The sequence below is a fragment of the Hemicordylus capensis genome, chromosome 5 (assembly GCF_027244095.1).
Source record: "Hemicordylus capensis ecotype Gifberg chromosome 5, rHemCap1.1.pri, whole genome shotgun sequence".
In the NCBI taxonomy this organism is placed as follows: Eukaryota; Metazoa; Chordata; class Lepidosauria; order Squamata; family Cordylidae; genus Hemicordylus; species Hemicordylus capensis.
This window is the reverse complement of record NC_069661.1, coordinates 113041048-113061756: the sequence shown is the minus strand read 5'-3', so window position 1 is coordinate 113061756 and position 20709 is coordinate 113041048. Positions and strand designations below refer to the sequence as shown.

Here is a 20709-nt window from a genome sequence, read left to right as displayed (position 1 = left end):
TTACTCTCCCCCTGCTATTATGTGAGCTCCTGGCCACATAACCCCCTCCTCTCTACCAATTCTCTCTTCCTCCCCCTCTCAGATTCCTCTCTTTGGCTCTTTATTCATCTGGATGGTTTCCAGTCTTCTTTTCCAAGCTACTTACTCAGGCCTTTGCCTGGTCTATTCCTCCTTTCCACGGCCCTTTTGTTTGCCTCACCCCTCTCTACCAAATGGGCAGCTAAGCCAATGGCAATCACAACCTCTTAAGGTAAGACCATCTCAATCAATAGCATGCAGTTATCCTTAGAAACACAGCAGCTCAGCTGATGACAGAAAAGACTTTCATGACAACCCAGACTTTCTGTGATATGTAGGCAGCTAAGCCAATCACTGCAAGTGAGCTTACCCCAGGAGCCCTTAGCACTTTACTATTTAGATTAACATTTCCGTGTACAAAACCCACTATTTAGATTAACGTTTCAGTGTACAAAATCCACCACACATTTTGTTGTGCTGGAACATTAAATTCACTTCAAAAGCTGTATTACTCTATTAACTGGCTACAATTCAGATAGATGTCAAATATTCAGGGAGTAAGGAAATTCTCTGCATTACACAATTGAGAGAGAAGGTTTGGCTTCCAGATAAACCATCTCAATATACTAAATGTTACAATGGAAACACAACTGTATTTATCACACACAGCTTTCGGGACCTGGTTCCTACAGTTAGATTTTCATCATTACAGCAACTTGGGCCTGTAAATCAGGCTCTGTTAACACAGATGCTTTATTCTTAAAAGCCGCATCCAAGGAGTTAAAACCAACAAAACAAAATACATTGGCATTGAGCTGACCAATTTTGTTTGACCCCATCAGCAAGTATGTGTGGAAAAACTGACTGAATAAAGAAAGCAGTATAACCTTAAAACAATATTTTCCCCTGTCACTTCATGCTGAAGGTAATTTGCCTTAGCACATGAAATAATGAACAGGAAGATTAACTTAAAGGCCATTTTTTGTTTTGTCTGGAAGGTCTGCAAGGATTTGGGTTCTGTTTGTTCAGCCAATTAACACTTGCCCCGCCTCTCAGTTTTTCTACTAACCACTCCCATGAGTTAGTATTACCTAACTTTGACACAAACAAGCAGTGCTCATAAGCATGAATTCTGCAGAAGGAATCTGAGCTTGGTTGCTGGCCATCAGTTGCATGAGGATATCGCAGCCAACTGGAAAGTACTACTGGAAAACAAACACTGCAGAAGAAATCCTGGGCTGAAGGTAGGAAGATGGCAATCACTTTTACAACAGACTGTGGGTGGAAATAGACACACATTCTTTAAGTACAGTGGAAACGGTATGATCATACATTTCTTGCCCTGATAACCTGAAATGCAACAATACAAACCATTTCCACTGCTCTTTAGAATGTCTCTCTTCACCTTGAGATACAGAATTTCCCAGTGAGATTCGTTACTGAACCTGGTTGGGAAAATATACTATTTGGGATGTGGGGGATGATTGAGAAAAAAGGGCAGGCTTGGTGGTGCATGCAAGAGTTTGTTATGTTTACCACAAAATGTTGATAGTGCTGTTTCACTCAAAAAGTGAAATATTTTAGGGCCAAATCAATACATTTTCCGTTACTGAATGGCAAAGTGTGGTGGCAAAAGCTCAAGCCTCTGAGACTGGATTTCCAAGTATTTGTGTTTTTATCTGTAAGCAGCCACACAAAACCTACAGGTATATCACTGATACTTATATGTTTTCTGCTGTGGATTTAATAGCAGCTTGAAGAGGGGATGTGAATTGGAGAAACAGGGAAGAAAGGGTTAAATTCCACCCACACACATCCACTTGTGCTGCCACTCTGTCAAAACTGAGAACCTCCCTTGGCTACTTTTAGGTAAAAATAAAAACAACTGGAAAAATCTGATCATGGATCTCTCACATCTTGGCTGGCTTGACCCAAAATGCTGGGTTGTGAACCAGAGCTTTCCTTCCATTCAAAGTGCCCCACAGCCACAAACTCATTTGGTGGTTTTGTGTCACTGTTGTTCTCTCAGCCTCCACCCATCTGCAACAAAGGGGATAATACTGACCTACCTTGCAGGCTTGTTTTAAGGATTAGCGGGATTGGCTGTAACCCGGTCTTGATAACTAATGCGAATTCTTCTCAGAACCCTCAGTTATACTATATAAATGTTGTTATTATTTTAATTAAATATGGTACAAACCTATATCGGGCAGCAGTGATATAGGAAGGTGCTGAAAGGCATCATCTCATACTGCGTGGGAGACGGCAATGGTAAAGCCCTCCTGTATTCTACCAAAGAAAAGCCACAGGGCTCTGTGGCTGCCAGGAGTTGACACCGACTCGACGGCACACTTTACCTTTAGTATGCAAGTTTTGATTTGTGCCTTTACTATTTCTTCCATTCTATAGCAGATGCTTATCTCTGCATCTCTTTGCAATCTTCTACAGGCTCTGAATATCCCCAAAATGTTCCTGCAAGTGTTTCTAGCCACTGGCTTGGTCCTTTGTGTATCTGATGTCTTAGGAGCAGAAGGAGATGCCCAGACTAATGGAGAGAACCTACTGAAGGAAATCCAGGACAAGGTTAATGACCTGTGGATGAATTTGCTCTACGCATGGCCATATGAGGAACTGGTCACATCCAACTGGACTGCTTATGCCACTTGTGAAGTAAAGCCCAACCCCAAACTTGATACAGGCAAACCACAGGTGAGAGGGCAGGTTTTGTTTCGGCAGACCTACCCAGAGAGAAAACTGGAGTTTATTTTCTACCTGGATGGCTTTCCCACAGGCACCAATCTGTCTGGCAGAGCTATTCACGTTCACCAGTTTGGTGATCTCAGTGATGGCTGCGACTCTGCTGGAGGACACTACAACCCTTTTAAAGTCAATCACCCTCGCCATCCTGGGGACTTTGGGAACTTCTACTCTAAAGATGGCAAAATTAGAAAATACAAGTCCAACCTCATGGCTACTCTCTTTGGCCCATACACCATTATGGGAAGGTCTGTTGTGATCCATGAGCAGGAAGATGACATGGGGAAAGGAAACAACAAAGCCAGTTTAGAGAATGGAAATGCTGGCAAACGTCTGGCTTGCTGTGTCATCGGAACATGCGGCCCAAACTTGTGGGAAAAGAAGTTTCCTGAGGTTACAGAGAAGCGAAGGAAGAGGCTCACAAAAAGAGCACAGAGCAGCCAGGCCTAGGTGAAGACCAAAGAGGCAGGCAGCAGCTCACAATAAATTTCATATCTGCCAAGCTGGTTACTAAACAATAGAAAGGGTTTCTGCTTCTCTTAGAAAGCATAAGATATGCCTCTTGCTCTATTATCATTCTCCATTCTGTAAGCAGATTAATAATAAAAAGTAGCAGCACATTCTTTCAAAGTTCATATTTGGCTTTTTTTCAGCTTCAGAGTTTAGCCGTAACATAGTAAGGAGGACTGTACTGTTTTGCTACTGAAATCTTGAGTGATCCTGCTTATTTCATATTGTAATCGCTTAAAAAAATCTCAAACTCAAAAAAGCAAGAGGAACAAAAAGGTAAAAATAAATGGAATGTATTCAACTAAGATGATGTACTCTGTTTTCCTACATACCTGAAAAGCATACATATGTCCCAGCCCCCTCCACAACCTATCCACTGTTTGAGAATAGGCTGGCAGACTGTGATAACAGCTTTCCCCTCTGAGCTCAGGTAGGAGTTTGCACATTATTTCTGTTTTAAAACTTCAGATCCATTATTTTATTCTGCTTATATTTGCAGGTTTTGCTTCCTAACTCTTTTAAGCTGCTTAACTGGTTTGAGTTATGTTCAGTCCTGTAGCTGTCACACTGTTTACATTTGAAACTAGACTTTACAAGAACAGTCCTAGCCTTTTATTAGGAAGCTGAAAAATATTTGGAGAAGCTTGCTATTTGATGCACATCTGGTCAAATTGTGTAATCCCGTTTGCACAATGTAGATAGGTGTGGGGTGGGGAACACATTCTATATGCTTTTGGGAGTTTAAAAAAAAGGCTATGAACTTTGCTGCACAAGTAGAGCATTGGCACTTAGTTGTTCATTATACAAAAAGAGTAAAACAGAGCAAGATTTTGTCACTTTAAATTTGTTTTCACAAATCTGAAAAAATGTTTCAGAAATATGTAGTATGGGGTGCAACCAGGTCAATTGCAAAGTTCAGAGGGTAAAATCTATGAGCTAAAAAATCAGCTGGAGTTTTGCTGTTGTCTTTGGTGCAATGAACTCCCCCACGTTTTGTTTTTGAAGCAAATATGGTAAATACATATGACTGTGCTTCTTAAACTATTCTGGTTTACTTGTCCTTTGCTAGCCACCATATTTTCTAACGTGTAGACACCCTATGAGAAGATGCTTAGACGACTTCCAAATGAAAACCCCACTACTGCCCATATCCTCTGTGGCCACAACCTAATAAAGCTGTATAAGCTAATATGAGGGGAAAGTATGTCCCCCAAAACCATCAGGGGCAGGGGTGGCAACTGAAAATTGGGATGCCTCTTCAGCTTGTAGTGGAAACATCAAAAGGAATATATGGCTTATACCCCCACCCCCCCGCCCTGCCATTTTCACTGGTTGACAATATGCCACACGGGGTTTAGATGGTGGAGCAAGAGCTTCATTCTTGTGAGCAGCCAGGAAACCAACTACACACAGAGCTTGCTTCACAATGCAATGTGAAGGGGGATTCAAGTTTCACTTCTTTTAATCAGAAGTGAAAAGTGAAGAACACTTTTTACTTCTCTCCCCTCCCTACAAAAACCCTTTTTGGCTCCTGGCCACGAAAAGGCCTTTTGCGGAGAGGGGAGAGAGGTGAAATAGCTTCCTCCTGCCCTGCATTGTTCAGCAAGCCTCACACTCAGTTCATTTCCTGAAAGCTTGCAAGGATGAAGATCTTGCTCTGCCCTCGTAAGGCTGTGTGGCATGTCAGCCACTATGGTCTCAGAAATAATTTAAAAGGGCATCAGGAAGTGCTGGTGGTCTCTGAACTACAGTTTAATACTAACTGGCATAACAGATTAAATGTATCACAGCTTATGAAAATAAATCAAAAGACAACACAATGTATAGATAAATATATTAGGAAATTTCTTTATTACAGCTGACAAAAATATATATGTGATTTTACTTGATGACAGGGTTGCAAAAAAAGCAAAGCCTGCAAATAAATATAAAATACATTTAAAGGAAATTAATAATCAACAGATGAATGTTACAAAATGTTCCCCACTTAATTTATTAATACATTCCTGAGTACAGGGGTTAAAAGAACTTCTGATACATTATACAAAATTGCCCAATGCATAAAACTAGTTTCCATCACAAAAGAAATAGCTTCTGCTACAAAAAAGATGCTTCTTTATGACCATCTAACATATGCACAGTAGAAAGATTCATCAAATACTTCTTTAAACACAAGATCCTTAAAATGTAACATTTGGTTTTTCCACTTTGCAGTGTTCATTGGTTTTCGCAGATGGATGCAAGGGAAGCTGTAAGATAATGCTAGTAAAAGAAAATGCTTTAAAGAAAAATCTCAGCTTGTGAAAGGAATCTGAATTTCTGAAAACTCACCAGTCTCCAACACAGATAAAATAAAAAACAAAGAGTGGCATGCTTTAAAGTCCCAGGGTGTGGGGAGGGTGGGAGAGGAAAGGCCTTTATGTGCCATGGTTACCCCTCTCCTTATTTAAGTTACAAAAGGCAATACTACTTTTAAAAAGAAACATTTGATTTACCACAGTTTGTGTACCCCCCCTCCAATATACATCTCTGTGGATAGTGTTTATATGAACAAGTTAGCAGTCAAAAGCAGAATTCCTCCCTGTAACAGGGAGGGCCTGCATGTTGCAAGGACGCCTGAGGTCTCTTATGTTCACAGAGACACCTTGCACTGCATGGGGACCAAGTTAGTGAATAGATTTTGTCCCCAAGTACTATGCTTTCAGTTTCCTAAACTATTTGCCTATATAGGAGAAAGTAAAGGGAGGCAGCCAGACACCATTCATGTGGGGGTTAAACTGTCCTCTAGCAACTTCAGTGTTTTGAAAGGGGCAAGTCCACTGCCCAATGTGTTTCAGATTGATTCTGTTTCCTTTGTTCCAGATAACTCAAGGAGAGCCATTTGGAATCCTGGGTTCAATTTCTTGGTCACACTAGGGACCTTGGGAACTGGATTTTAGATGTCTACTCTCACAATGCCCATCATTATGACAGGTAGTAAAAAAAACCCTGTGTGGTCACTGTGACTGATAGTGTCCAGGAAACCCACTATCAAAATCAGAGAGTAGGTTTTACTCTCACCATACCTGTGTCCCTATGTGTCACTTTCCCCTCATGTAGGAATGAATGGACCCACATGGAAGTAAATAAAGGGGTGCAATTGGGGGACAACACAGAGTAGGGATCCACACCTGGTTGCTGTACCTGGTTAACTCAGCTGGTGAGAATCAACCCTGCTGCTATATTGCCCCATATGATCCACTGTGATGTACTTCCATGATCAAAAGTGCTTACATATCAGAAACACTATGTATGCAATTTATCAGTCTTTTTCACTATTGACATTTTATTATTTCTTGAAACTGAAGAAAACTTTTATTTATCATTACTATTTATGGGGTCCTGAATTAAGATAGTTGTAATATCATAATCTGTGAAAGTATTACAAACATACAGGAAAGCACATGCCAGTGAAGTTGATACTTAAGCCTAGGCCAAACTACAGGTGTAATGGAGCTGTTGCTGCTTCATGTCTCTTTGCCTTCTCTTTCTTGTCGGGCGAATTACAACGCAACATGTGATATGAAGTCTTTGTGATGCACATTTCCCCACCCCCTCTTCACATCACATCACAGATTGGCAGCAACAGGAAGATTTATAGCATGATGTCATCATCTGTGTTAGATATTATGGGGGGTGGGGTGGAGGTGGAATCCTGTATCTCTTTAAAATATGGTTTGGTCTTTCAAAGCTTAAGGAAAACACTGGAACAAAAAGAATGTATGCACAAGAATAACTGGAGTGGCAAGGGAAGAGAGAAATAGTCTCAATGGGAGTTAGTTTACAGCAGTTCAGCTACCATGCATGGGTACCACCCAACTAGACAGGACATTTTCTATGGGAGGGGGATAAAAGCTGCAGTCCTATACCCATTTACCTGGAAGGAAGCTCCATTGAATTCAATGGGACTGGCTCAATGCATAGTGGGGGAACTTCCTCTCTTTGTCTCCCCAAACACCCATGCCACCAAATTAGATTGTATAACTGAATGACCTGACAGAATTTTCATAGCATTCAAATAACTAGAACCCCAGATACAGGGAAATAATTATTACACATGGTTACGCTGATTTACATGTGACTACAGTGGAAGAAAATACAGGGAAATATGTTTTCAGTGGATTTGGATAATAGCTGGGATGTTAAGGGACAGCTTACACTGGCATAGTCACAAGGAAGTTAAAGGGCTACACCAGGATAACTGGTCACTGAATCACTCCCTGCTCTTTGCATAACTTAAGTTTAGACCATAGGGACCAAGTTATACTTTTTGAAAGCACCATGCCTGCCACAATTACTTTAATATCTAGATGCTTCTTTATGAATATTTTAGATCTGACCTGGTTCTGGCTTGTGTTTCCTTTCGCATATTATTATTATTATTATTATTATTTTTACATTTATATCCCGCTCTTCCTCCAAGGAGCCCAGAGCGGTGTACTACATACTTGAGTTTCTTTTTCACAACAACCCTGTGAAGTAGGTTAGGCTGAGAGAGAAGTGACTGGCCCAGAGTCACCCAGCTAGTCACCCATGGCTGAATGGGGATTTGAACTCGGGTCTCCCCGGTCCTAGTCATATATAGGACCTTCATTTAGTGTATCTAGATCTTAGCGTCTTTCCAACTGAACTGAAGCCACTGAGCTCAAATGAAAAAATTGTTATTAACACCACTGGACTCCCAAACAGACTTCACATAAAAAATTGCAAATGACAACCTTAATTCCATAGTTCAAAGCAGTGCGAAACACTGGCTATTCCTGGCATGGTCTCAAAGCTGCCCTTTCTTCACAACTACATTTCTATACTAGAACTTCATCAGCATTAGCTGCAGTCCTTATCAGGCTGTGACAAAACCAGAAAGAAATATACATCTTGAAATGAACATTGGGATGTGAAATGTCTTATTTATGATCAGCAAAATTCTAGAACTTCATATTCATGAGTTTGGTGCATATTCATTACTCTTCCCACTGTATCAGTTTTGTCATTCCTATAACAACAAATCGAGACAATAAGGCTATCTGTTATTTTACCAATAAAAACACAAACACTGTGCCAAGTCGATAACATTGTCAGCTGCTCTATCAATAAAAGCAACAGTACCACAAATTTAAGAGATAACGTAATCCTCCCCGCTCCATCCGTACTGCACTATGAGGAATGAAATTATGCAAGCTAATAAATGGTTCAACTTTCTTTTATTAATGCAGGAGACAAAATCATTTAATTTAGAATAAACCAGTGCTGCTCAAGAAGGGTGAGTGCAAACAACAATATGACGCAATGTTCAAGACCAAGAGAATATTAAAGGAATATTACACAGGAAATTCTTGTATTACCTGCATACAGCAATGGAGCATATGGAAAAAGCAAAGACAGACTTGCATGCAAGCTTCCTGTGTTGAGAATACCATAATTTGTTCTGCACATACAGAACTTTCTCATAAAACTTAAGCCTAAAAAGAACCTCCATATAGTCAGAAGCCACCTGCTTGTCGTAGTACCTGTTGGTTCTGACAGGTGTTACAGCCAGCCAAAAGAGCCTCTCATTTCAGCCTTTTCCTCCTCACACTGACTCCCTTATTCCATCACAAGAAAAATCCTTGTGTTGCCAGAGTATGAGTAACTGAGCAAGTGGTATAAAGAGAGCGCTGGCACAGGGACTCTCTGACTGACTCACCTGTTAAAACTAATAGCTGCTACAGCCAGCCAGCTGGAAGCTTCTGGACACATAAGCCTAGTCAGACATTATTGCACGTGTGTACAAGTGTCTGTACACATGTACATGTTTTTGTGCGATTGACTCGTTTTAAAACAGAACTTGGGTACAGGCCCCTGCATATGCAGGGCAGAGACAGGAAGTGTATTACTGTTGTACATGTATTGACATAATGTATGAATAATTATGCGTACACACAGTACACAGATTGTCCATGTGTTGAATATAACATGCAACAATGGTCAGGGGGTTGGAGCAACTTCCCTATGAATAAAGATTACAGGATGACTTCGATATTCATGGGGGTTCCATTCTCGACTGCAGCCTGGGATACCAAAACCGCAAATATCGAAGCATTAGGGCAATGGCATCACGGGGGTTAGGTTCCAGGTCGGCTCAAAATTTGATAAAAATAGCTGAAAATTGGCCATATTTCCAGGGGAAACGTGGGGGAGCTCCTTACCATGCTTTGCTGCTCCCCCCCAAGTTGTGCTGTGCCCGCAAAAGTCGACCTAAAATCACAGTCTCCCCCCCACCCCCTTTTCCCTTTGAATGGAGCCATTTTGTGTCCGGAACAGAGCCAAACAAAATGGCAGCCAGAAATGACCACGGTCATTTCTGGCCACCCCCTGACCCATGGATAAGCAAGGCTGATGTGTTCCCCCCACCCCACAATGCATATGCTGAGGTCAGTTGTCTCTTACCCAACTGCAGATAGACAAATCTGTGGATGATGAATCTGTGGATAATGAGGTTCTCCTGTACAATGTTTGGACATTTTAAACCTAGAAATAAGGTGGGTAACTGGGGTTGGGACATGAGAAAGATGTATAAAATTATGTATGATGTGGATAAAGTGGCGAAAGAGTTTTTCCTCTGTCTCATAATATTAGAACCCATGGTCATCTGTTGAAGTTAAATGCTAGAAGATACAAGAGAGACACAATGAAGTACTTCTTTATAAAACATGTAAAACTATGGAATTTGCTGCCGCCAGATGTGGTGATGGTCACCAATCTAGATTACTTTAAAAAGGGGTTAGACAGATTCATGGAGAATGGGGATATCGATGACCACCAGACTTCATAGCTATATGACTTGCATCAGGATCAGAGTAGGCATGCCCCTGAACACCAGATGCTAGGACACACCAGCAGGAGGGGAAAGTTGTCCTCTTTTCCTCACATGCAGGCTTTCCAGATGCACATGGTTGATCACAGGATGAGGCAGGATGCTGAACAGGATGCAGCAAGGCTTTTCTTATGTTCTTACAGGTTATATGGATGCTCTTTTTAGGCTTCCGTAAGGCAGGACTTTCTTATTCACTCTGTCCTTTGCTCATAGTCAACACCTGCTAGCTAGCTTGCTCATAGTCAACACCTGCTAGCTAACTCAGACCCAAACTGTTGGGTCTGCCACTGTTCCCAATATGAAGCTGCTGACAAGCAGACTATAATAATGTGCAGCTGGCAGATATTTATTTTGTCAAATAAGGGCTCAATATAGGAAGGATTTCCCCCTTCTTAAGAGCAGCATTGTTAAATCTGGATTAATCCTCTCTCCAATTGGTTTTAAGTTCTAGGAGTGAGAAATGAACATTTACAGGCAATTAGGTTCCCAAGCCAGCAGGAAAATTGCCTCTACGGCTGCAGGCCCAGACAAACTCCACAGCTGCTGAGATTGTTTCCCAACTGGGGCGGGGGGGGGGGGGGGCAGGGGGAATGATCCAGAAAGCAGTCCTCCTTTTAGTTCAAACAGCTGCAAAATATCCACAATAAATATTCTTCAGCCATTCTCTACCAGGAACCAGAAAACAACATTTCAGCATGATCAGAGCTCAGCTCTGCAGGCTCAGGAGGCCCTCAAGATTCTCTTCCACTGAAAGCTAATTGATTGCTATTGCGGGAATACATTTAAAAGGGGAAATTGCTAAGAAAAAGAGCAATTTCAACCACTAACCACAAGATTCATGGCTCACAAGGGAAAGAAAATTTTATCTTCTTTCTTCACAAGCACACACTTCAAGTTTAATATTGTTCAAACAAAAACAGAGAAGGCACCCAGTTTCCAATTCCTCCTCCTCAGGCTCAAAAGAGGTCATCTTGACATGAAAAGACAGGGCTGTCCTTAGGGCATGGCAAGCAGGGTGACCGCCCCAGGCCCCACTCTTTTAACCTCCATTAGTATTGACTGGAAAAGGCCCCCCGCCCTGGCTGATTTGCCCTGGGCCCCGCACCCCACCAGGGCTCTCTAAGGACAGCCCTGTGAAAAGAGCTCAACTTCCATTTCTAAAATATATGAACTCTATCTGATACTATCCAAAACAAGACTAGAGGAACAAAGAGCTATAGGAAGTCAAGATTTGAGGTTCCCAGAACAGCAGGTACACAGCAGATAAGAAGTGGGAAAACAGAGAAATCGCAATATGCAAGGAGGGAAAGTGCAGGCTGGTAAGGCATGGGACAACGGTGGGGGAGGAAGAAGCTACACACACACATGGCCAGGAAAGCCAGAACATCCCTTGTTACCCACAACATACACATACACATGCCTCCATCCTTACTAGAAAAAGCTCATTCAAGAATTAGAGTATAACAGAGAGAAAGGAAAGCTTTGGAAGTCAAGATTTTTCACATGTGGTCAAAGACTGTGAATGTAGAGTGACTTGTTTTATAAAGACAATTTGCTGTTATATATTTAAGCCAAGAAAAAGAAAGAAATCAGAGAAACAAAGAACTTGCTCAGTGGAGTCTCTGCATTTTATGCTTTCAGATGCTGTTTAACCAAACCCAGAACACTTTCCCTCTCCTCCTGACATTAAGATACATTCAAGCAGGCACTGTGCCAAAAATATACATACGAAAGAGACAGAGAGAGCTGACATGTTAATGCATAATGATGTGGTGCTGAGTACCATTATTCTAAACTATGTCACTCTATCTAGTAATGTTAATTATGGCAAATAAGAGGCCAAAATTTTGCAAGATATCATTTTAATCCTGATCCTTTAGTTTTAGTTTTTAAAAACAAACCTACGTAAATGTTGATCAGGAAAAGAAGTTTTAAATAGAACACTAGGTTAATCTGATGTTAACACACGACAGGACAGGATAGTTTCATAGGACAGCTTTGAATTTACTGCTTTGCCTCTATATTTATGGCCATCATACAAGGAGGCACATGGAAGAAGTCTGAAAATTGGTAACACATTCCTTCATCAAAACAAATGCTATAGTTAAAATATTCACAGTACACTCTGTTCAGGTGGGTTGTCCCTCACAGTTTCAGAGGTATCATCTGGAAGGTGACTTAAGTCTGGAGTTGAAGGTTCTCCATCGCCTTTCATGTCCAGCAGTCCACCATTTTCATCTTTTTTGTCACTACCATTCTCAGTGTCACTTTCTGAGGTTGCAGTGTCTTCTTCTGGAGCTTGCTTTTCACTTGTGTGTCTGTTCTCTAGGTTGGATGGTTCTATGGAATCAAAGGGATGGGGGCTGGACAAAGGGGACTCTCCTTCAGATAAGCTGCTGAGATCTGGCTGACCTGCAGTCTGGCTCTTTGTCAGGCATTCTGCTCTGCTTCCTTCCAGTTCCACAGCTGCCTGTTCTTCTGTCAGCGTAATGATTTCATTCCCAAACCTATTTACATCATCTTCCTCAGAAGGCAACAGGGGTAATGATGAATGAAAATAATTGGTTGTTTTACCACTGTTTTGATTTGTGTGGGAATCATCAGAAACTGCAGCCATTTCCTCTGGAAGTGCCAATTCAGTTTTAATAGTACACTTTCCCTCCAATTCCCTTGTTTGTTCTCCTAGTGGAGAAAAATGGGACAGGAACATAATTCTGAGGATACAAAGCACAGTTTCCAGATCTTGGAGCTGAACAAGAAATTTGTACATACAAATTGCACACAATAAATTATCTTGTGGTCAGTCCTCATGAAGAATATCCTTTTCAGAAATGGCCAGAGCTGCTTCAGACATCTGAAGGAAGCAGAAAGTGAAAGAGCAAGAGTCTGGCACTTTCTTCCTTCACAATTATTCTGCATCGCATCCACAAGGGATGCAGGGATAGAGAGAGTGCATTTCCCCATGGAAATCTGCAGGCCTCCCCTCATCAGACAATACTCAAAAATGACCAAGGAAGAAGTTCAAGTCACTCATGCTTCCTCTCTTATTGCTGCCCTTGCAGTTCTAAAGAGTCTAAAGAGTTCTAAAGAGTCAGTTCTAAAGAGTCAGAGTGCAACAGCTCAGAATTCTTGACTCTAATAAATAGCTCATGTTCCACCATGGAACCTTCTGTTCAATTTTCAGTCTAGTAAGATTCAGTTTGTTCATTACTCACAGTTGTCAGAGGAACTGCTTCCATGTGGCTTCTCTAAAGCTATTCTATGAACCACATGTGAAGGGACCAATGATGTGGTTCCTCAGCTTCATAAATGATAACCTATGTTTGACCGAATTCCAGTTAGGTAGTAAGGAAGCAAATAATTAGTTTTGCCTATTACCTGAACAGCATGGGAAGAAGTCTGAAAGAAAGTATGGAGGGATCCCACATGTCTATGCTACAGAACAAACTAGCCCTAATATTAGGGCAGTCAATTATAGAAAACAAAACATGGAGCTGATTCCAGCTCATTAATTCATAACACACAGTTTTTTAAAAAATTAAACATTCTGGAGAGAGTCTGAAGTAAAGATATCTGAACCCTCCTGAGTATTAATTAGTATGGTCACCATTAACTATTATATTTCTAATATTTGGGGGCAAATGAAACTGGGAAATGGGCAGGAGAAAAAGTGAGAAACAAAAACAAAAAGACAAGAAATTAAGGAAGAAAATAAGGAAACTTTATTTCCCACTGGAAATGCTAACTGCACTACAGAGTTATTTAAAAAATAATAAGTAAAGGATAGCAAGGGATATTATACTGCTACACAGTGAGGAAGCAACCTGTCTAGAAAGCAGGAGGCTGTTGGTTCGAATCCCCACGGATGTGTTTCCCGGGAGAAGGCAATGGTAAACCACTCCTGTATTCTACCAAGAAAACCACATGGCTCTGTGGTCGTAAGGTGTTCATAAGAACATAATTCAGAGAAAGGTGAATTATGTATCCAAGACCAGATTCAGTGCTTTCTCTGCATGTCTGTGGAATTGCAACACATGAGCACATGCTTGCACACTTCTGCATATTAGTGTACAGTTCATATGTAAATACATGGAGCATTCCTGAACTTAATATGTGCACAAACTGTAAGATCCATTTTTATCCTCAAGCCTACTACAGTTAGTTCTATATGAACCAATGAAGACTAAACACTTTGAAGACCCATGTTCAACTATTTTACTGAACTTTTTAAAAAAGCTTGGCTGGATCAAGCAAATCATTATTAAGCTGCCTTATATGGAGTCAGACCAATGGCTCTTGATACGATCTATTCCTATCTGGCAGTGACCATTCTGGTTCTCAAGTCCTCCCACCTGAGATCTTTTAGTGGGAGTTATCAGGGACTAAGACTTTCTGCATGCAAAGCATATACTCTACCACTGAGTTGTGGCCCATTAGTTCCTCTTTCTGCATGTCTATTACCCTTCTATTCCCTATTACCACTCTTGCCAAACCATGCTGCCAAAAAAATTCCCCTCCTTGTACTCTCTTCTTGTCCATTGACAATATCACCATCTGCATTGTTGAAAAGGCTTAAAGTCTTGCTCTTATTTTTGATTCCTCACTCACTGTTCCCCATATTCAGTTTGTCGCCAAATTGTGTTACTTCTCCCTTTACTAATATCACAAGAATATAGCCTTTCCTCCCTGCTGCTTAGCAAAAACTCTAGTTTATACCTTGGTTATTTCTTGCCTTAACCACTGTAACCTCCTCCTTGTTAATCTTCCACTGGCTCATCTTTATGTCCTCACTTCCATTCAGCACTCTGCTGATAAAAGCATTCACCATCATCTACTCAAATCGTTTCAATGGCTTCCTGTCCACTCCCAGGTCCAGCACAAGCTCTTTGTCCTTACCTTCCATGACCACATCCTTCATTATTTCTAACGTCTGATAATCCATTACAATCCTGATCTGTGACCTTCACTCTTCCAGGTCTACCACTCTCAGCTGTTCAAACTGTCCTGTCCCGAACATCTGCACTCTTTCTTTGTTGCTTCCCCTATACTTGGAATTGCCTCCCAGAATGCCTGCACAATTTCTCCTCTTACTTCCTTCAGATCCCTTCTTAAAAGCTACCATTTCCACATAGCCTTTGGCACAATGCCTTAGTCCTCACTCCCTTCTGTAAAAAAGCTCAAGTATGTGTAACTGAAATATTCACAAATTCTTCCCCACCCCCATTTTATTCCCCTGTCTCTGTTTCTCATGTGCTGAATATCGATGGTAAGTCTCACAGGGCAAGGACTTGTCCTCTAATTCTTTGTACACAGTATGGATGTGGACGGTGCTATATAGCTAAATATAGAGCATGCAAACTCACAGCCTTAAGAAAAATAACCACATATTCATATTTTAAAATGCTGAATTTCCCATTTTCTTGGTACAATGTTTGTGTGTAATATATAAATAGCCTTGATTACAACTGATTCAAATGCTTTCAAGATAGATGGGGGACCTCCAGAGCAGATTCAGAAATGGCTGCAAGGTCTGGAGAGAGAAGTTTGCTTACTTGTTAATTTGTCCCCAGAGCCTGCTAGATAATTGAGATTAGGTTGCTTTTATGATAAAATGCAATCTTTTATGATAGAATGGTTAATAGGCTACTTCAAACTATGATGCTTTTTCCACTGGAGCGGTGGAAAGCCCAGCTGACCAATGTGTGTGCATGGAATCAGATCAACCTTGCAGTCAGATGTTATCCGGCACTGCGGGCATGCCCTTAACCCGGCTGCCAGGATCATGTATGTGGTCGGACAGCTTATAGCCTGAGCACACACAGAGACAGGCACCTAGAGCGCCCATCTCACAGGGGTATTCCCCAATGCACCACTCTCATCACACAGTGCATTGTAGGATACATGGAGGCCGAGATCACACATCTTGACCTCCAGAGATCTATGCTGCATGCAGCAGCGTGGATTGTGTGGGAGTGCAGTCCATGCTTCACACCAATGTGGGCTTGTACTGGGGGGCGGGGTATGCTTTGCACAGCTTTCCCCAGCCTGTCTGTCTGTCCAGTCATGTGAATACCCTTATAATGTTGTTAGCATGGAGTTCTGTTCTGGGTAAAAGAGTATTGGCCTGGGAGTGGATGAAATGGTTTGCTTGTTGTGCCTGGTTAGCTTTAGAATAAAGGTAGCCTAACCTTTTGCAGAGATGGAGGACCCATTAGGATGGCCCACCATCAGACACCTTAAGGATCCAGATGGTTTTTTGATATCTCTGGGGGATTTTCTTACTAATGTTCTGATGGTCTTGTCGACACCCTGACTGACCTCTGTAATGAAGGTGACTGACATGATTGCACCTAATCTTCTCTGACTGCATGGAAGCAGATCATCTCCATTGTTTTCAATTAAATGTAAAGGATGAGGACTAGAGTGCAAATGGCAGAAGACAGACCAATTCTGACCAAGCACAAGTAAAAGGTCAGTACAGGGCCTATTCTGTGATAACAATGGCAGTGAAGAAGTCTTACTTCTCTGCCACCTCAGCACCTATTCAATGCCATCCAACAGAGTGTTTCTCTTTATTTTTTGTTTTGATTTTGATTTTTAGTGCTTTAAAATCTGTTTTTAAACCTGTTCACCTCTCCCCCCAATACATTTCCTCATTGATCCATATTTTTGCTAATGGTTTTACTGTTTAAAACATAACCGTTTTAACAAAACTAGTATTTTAAGAAAGTCTGAGGTGCTTTGAGGATGCCAGTCAAAAAGCAGGATGCTAATAAAATAAATTTCTTCCAGTTATGAATCACAGAAACTACTGTTTTCATGACACAGGCAGTTGGGATGATACTCTGTCCCCCTGGCCCACCACACACAATATGGATATGTGCCTCTTCCTAATTCAATTTGTCCCAATTGCCCCTCGACACATGCTAGAAATTGTTTGGACAAACCATGTCTCCCCCATGCAATTAGGGAGAGGTGCCCCTGCAGACTGGGGGTGGGGGCAAGGATGTGCACACTCCATGCTATCAGAATAGCATTAGAAACCCAGGATACATGGGATGTTTTAAGATATCTACTTTGGTCTTTGTATGTGGCAGTATTGCCATTACTGTAGTTTTTCTTCCTTAATGTTGATATTCTTCATTGTTTTGGAAGATGTTACGTTTTTGTGCAGGTCTGTGACCATAATAAAGACTGACTGACTGGCAGAGCACATGGGAGGGTCATATTGTCGCTCATTCCCATGCAAGTGCTACCCCAGATGGTGCAAATTACTGCCCAGACTGGCCCAATGCTAAGTGCTATTTAGCATTAAAAGAGCTGGGCTGTAGATCACTGACAAAGCTGTAACTGAGAAAAGCTTTTGAAAAACACACACCTAATTCTCCAGATCCAGAAGGGCATGATCTTTCACTATCCTTTCAGTCTAAAAATCAGTCAGCATTCAGGTACAAGTAGTACTGCCTGGGGAAAAGATATACACCCTCCACTTGTAAACATATAACAGGGCTTGGTGTATTGCGGCTATAATTGTGAACTGGTTTACTGTTAGGAAACATAAAAAGCTCTGCAAGACACTAGTGTGCCTTAGCACTTAATATTTGCATTTGCTAAGTGAGGAAGACATTTTCACATGGGTACCTGTGATATACAGGTTCCCCTTCATAATATCCCACCTGTCATATAATGTCAGGCATTTCCCTAGTTATTTATACCTCACTGTTATTCTTCTCCAGTCCAAAGAGAGAACGTGATAAATTATTGTTTGTTCTGACCTAATCCACTCCTCTTGAGTAATGATGAATTTAATTGACAGCCTTTTTATAGATTACACAGAATGAGTGATAGTGTACTGGAATGTACCACTTCAGACCCAGTGAGGAATCATATCTTTGAATGTTCCCTATGATGAAAAATCCTTTGCATGTAGTAAACGACTTCAGAGAGAAGACTACACTAAATCTTTCTTCCTGATGTGGTAGCTTCACTAGATGCAGAGAAATCTTCCAGCATAGGGAAGGATTAAAAGTATGACTCCCCACTCCCAGTCTGTTTAGTGAAATCTATTAGAAACCTAGGTTTCTTTGTAGTGAAATCCACAGCCTCAGTTTGCCATGCAATTCTGCATAATTGGCCCCTGGCAGCATAACAGCTACTGCAACCCATCTCCTTGCACTATCAGAGTACCATGAGAAATCGGAGGCACATGGGAGGGTGATACTGCAGCTCATTCCCATGCAAGTGCTACCCCAGTTTCTGGAAGGGGCAATGGTGGTAGGGGGAGGAGAAGCAGCACGGGCTCTTTCCACAAGGCCTAGAGCTTGCTTCCCATGTTACCCTGGTCATGCAAAAAAGGAGACGGTGTTGATCAGCTCTGAACTACTGAATCTTCATCCTCTGCTACAGAGCATAAGGGAGACACCAACCTACACTATGTTCTCCCTATGACCCCAGTTTCTTACCTTCTTTCTCCTGCTGTAGATTATCAGTGAAAGTTAGCAATGGTGACCGAGACCTCTGGATAACTGGAAGAGCAGGGTCATTAAAAGTTATGGTATCCTTGCCACCTAAAATTTAGAGAGCATGGAAGCATTAACTCAGCAACACCATAGGAATGTTTTCTAATGTGAAATTTTAAACAGGGAACCTACTTTTAATAAAAAGTCATATATTACATTCCAAAACAAAATGTTCTGAAACTCTTGTTTCAACAACTCTTGTCTACAGCAGAAAAAACTATGCTATAAGCAAACAAAAAACAAAACAAAACAAAATTACTAATAAATTTATCAAATCAAACATGTAACAATTATTCAGTAGCATCACCAGGAAAAAATTTATTGGAAGGAGCGCAAAAGGGGCAAAATACATTGAGATATGTATGTCATTGGCCAAAATAGGAGCAAACACAAACACAAATTCAAATTCAAATCCAGTTTCAAATTCAGCTACTCAGATCTTCTTCCTACTTAAAATTTTTGTTTTCCCATTTCCTTTTAAGGGATACTGTAAATTACCCATTGGACATTTCCAGGATAGATGCAAGAGATGGATCCTAGACTTATTTTTATTCCAGTTGTAGACCATAGATGGAACTTTAGCAATAGCAATAGCAATAGCAATAGCACTTACATTTATATACCGCTTTACAGCCGGAGCTCTCTAAGCGGTTTACAATGATTTAGCACATGGCCCCCAACATTCTGGGTACTCATTTTACCGACCTCGGAAGGATGGAAGGCTGAGTCAACCTTGAGCCCCTGGTCAGGATCGAACTTGTAACCTTCTAGTTACAGGGCGGCAGTTTTACCACTGCACCACCAGGGGCTCCACCAGGGGCTTTAGGAGAAACTTCTTAATGATAGGAGAAACTTCTTAACAATAAGAGAAGTATGACAATGGAACCAATTATCTAAGAGGGCCCTGGGCTCCCCTTACTGGAGGTCTTCAAGTGGAGGCTAGATAGCTATCTAGCTCTGGGTTTCCTGCAATTACAAACCACCCTGAGCCATTTTGGAAGGGTGGTATAAAAATAAAATAAAATAAAATAAAATAAAACCAAATCAATAAATAAATATCAAGCAGGGGGAATGGATTAAGTCAGGGCCGGCCTGCCCGTTAGGCCAATTAGGTGACTGCCTGGCACGGCAGCCTGTGTGAAACACCATTTTGCCCAAGTACCACCACACTCCACACGGACCCTGCCACACTCCTTGCCAAAGTGGTGAGTGCAGGCACTGGGATGGGGTGTTGGGCAAGGTGCCCGTCTTCCCCACTGCTCCTGCCTCCTCCTCTTCTCATCTGGCTGCTCACTCGCTTTTCCTGCTTCCAGCTCCCAATCAGAAGCAGGAAGAGCAGGTGGGCCAGAGGAGAAGAGGCATGGTGACAGGTGCAGGACGTGGCTGCCATCCAGCTCACTGGCTTCTTTGGCCACTCACATGGCCAGAAAAGCTGGTGAGTCTGCTGTCAGCTCTATAAACCTGCCGCACCTCTTCTCCTCCTCCCTCCCACTCTTCCTGCCAGAAGCAGGAACGGCCAGTAGCCAGAGCAGCCAGGGGGTGGCCACATAAGCTCCATCCTGTACCCCCTGCTGTTGCGCCTCCTCTTCTTCTCTGGCCTGCTCACTAGTCAGCTGTTCTGGCAATGGCAGAGAAGGAGGGAGAGGAGGCAGTGGTGGTAAAAAAATTGTCATGGTGCCAAAGGGGGGAAAAAGGGGGGTGACAGCAGCAAGGATTTTCCTGGGGCGCCAAAAGTCCTTGGGCCAGTCCTAGACTACATGGCCTACAAGATTCTCTCTAAATCTAGGATTTGGCTTCAAAAAGAATTGCCCCCCACCCCCCAAAGGCATATCTCCAATGTACAACTTCTATTTCTATGTACTCCCAGGATCACTTTTAAAAAGCAAATCAGTGAGCACAACCCGTTACATCAGAAGAGGCCCTAAGAAGCAGGATTGTATTCCCAGTAAGCTAGAAAAAGGAAGAAATCTTTGCAGGATCAGTCTGTTTTGGAAATCTTTTACTGTAATCGTC

General features: G+C 41.8%; 2 protein-coding genes across 5 annotated transcripts in view; one reads left to right on the top strand and one right to left on the bottom strand.

Moving 5' to 3' along the window:
* Positions 1-1105: 1105 nt before the first annotated feature.
* On the top strand, positions 1106-3590 carry SOD3 (superoxide dismutase 3). The gene is made up of 2 exons (XM_053251710.1): positions 1106-1262; positions 2467-3590. Exon 2 carries the CDS (start codon positions 2485-2487, stop codon positions 3223-3225), a length of 741 nt encoding a protein of 246 aa, XP_053107685.1. The 5' UTR covers positions 1106-1262; positions 2467-2484; the 3' UTR covers positions 3226-3590.
* Positions 3591-5107: 1517 nt separating this feature from the next.
* CCDC149 (coiled-coil domain containing 149) overlaps positions 5108-20709 on the bottom strand; it is an 87836-nt gene continuing 72234 nt past the window's right edge. For all 4 annotated transcript variants that reach the window (XM_053257497.1, XM_053257495.1, XM_053257496.1 and 1 more), the window contains 2 exons: positions 18640-18744; positions 5108-12859 (listed from right to left, as the gene is read on the bottom strand). In XM_053257497.1, coding sequence (XP_053113472.1) covers positions 12291-12859; positions 18640-18744 — 674 coding nt within the window. In that variant the 3' untranslated portion in view covers positions 5108-12290. The remainder of the gene's footprint in view (positions 12860-18639; positions 18745-20709) is intronic.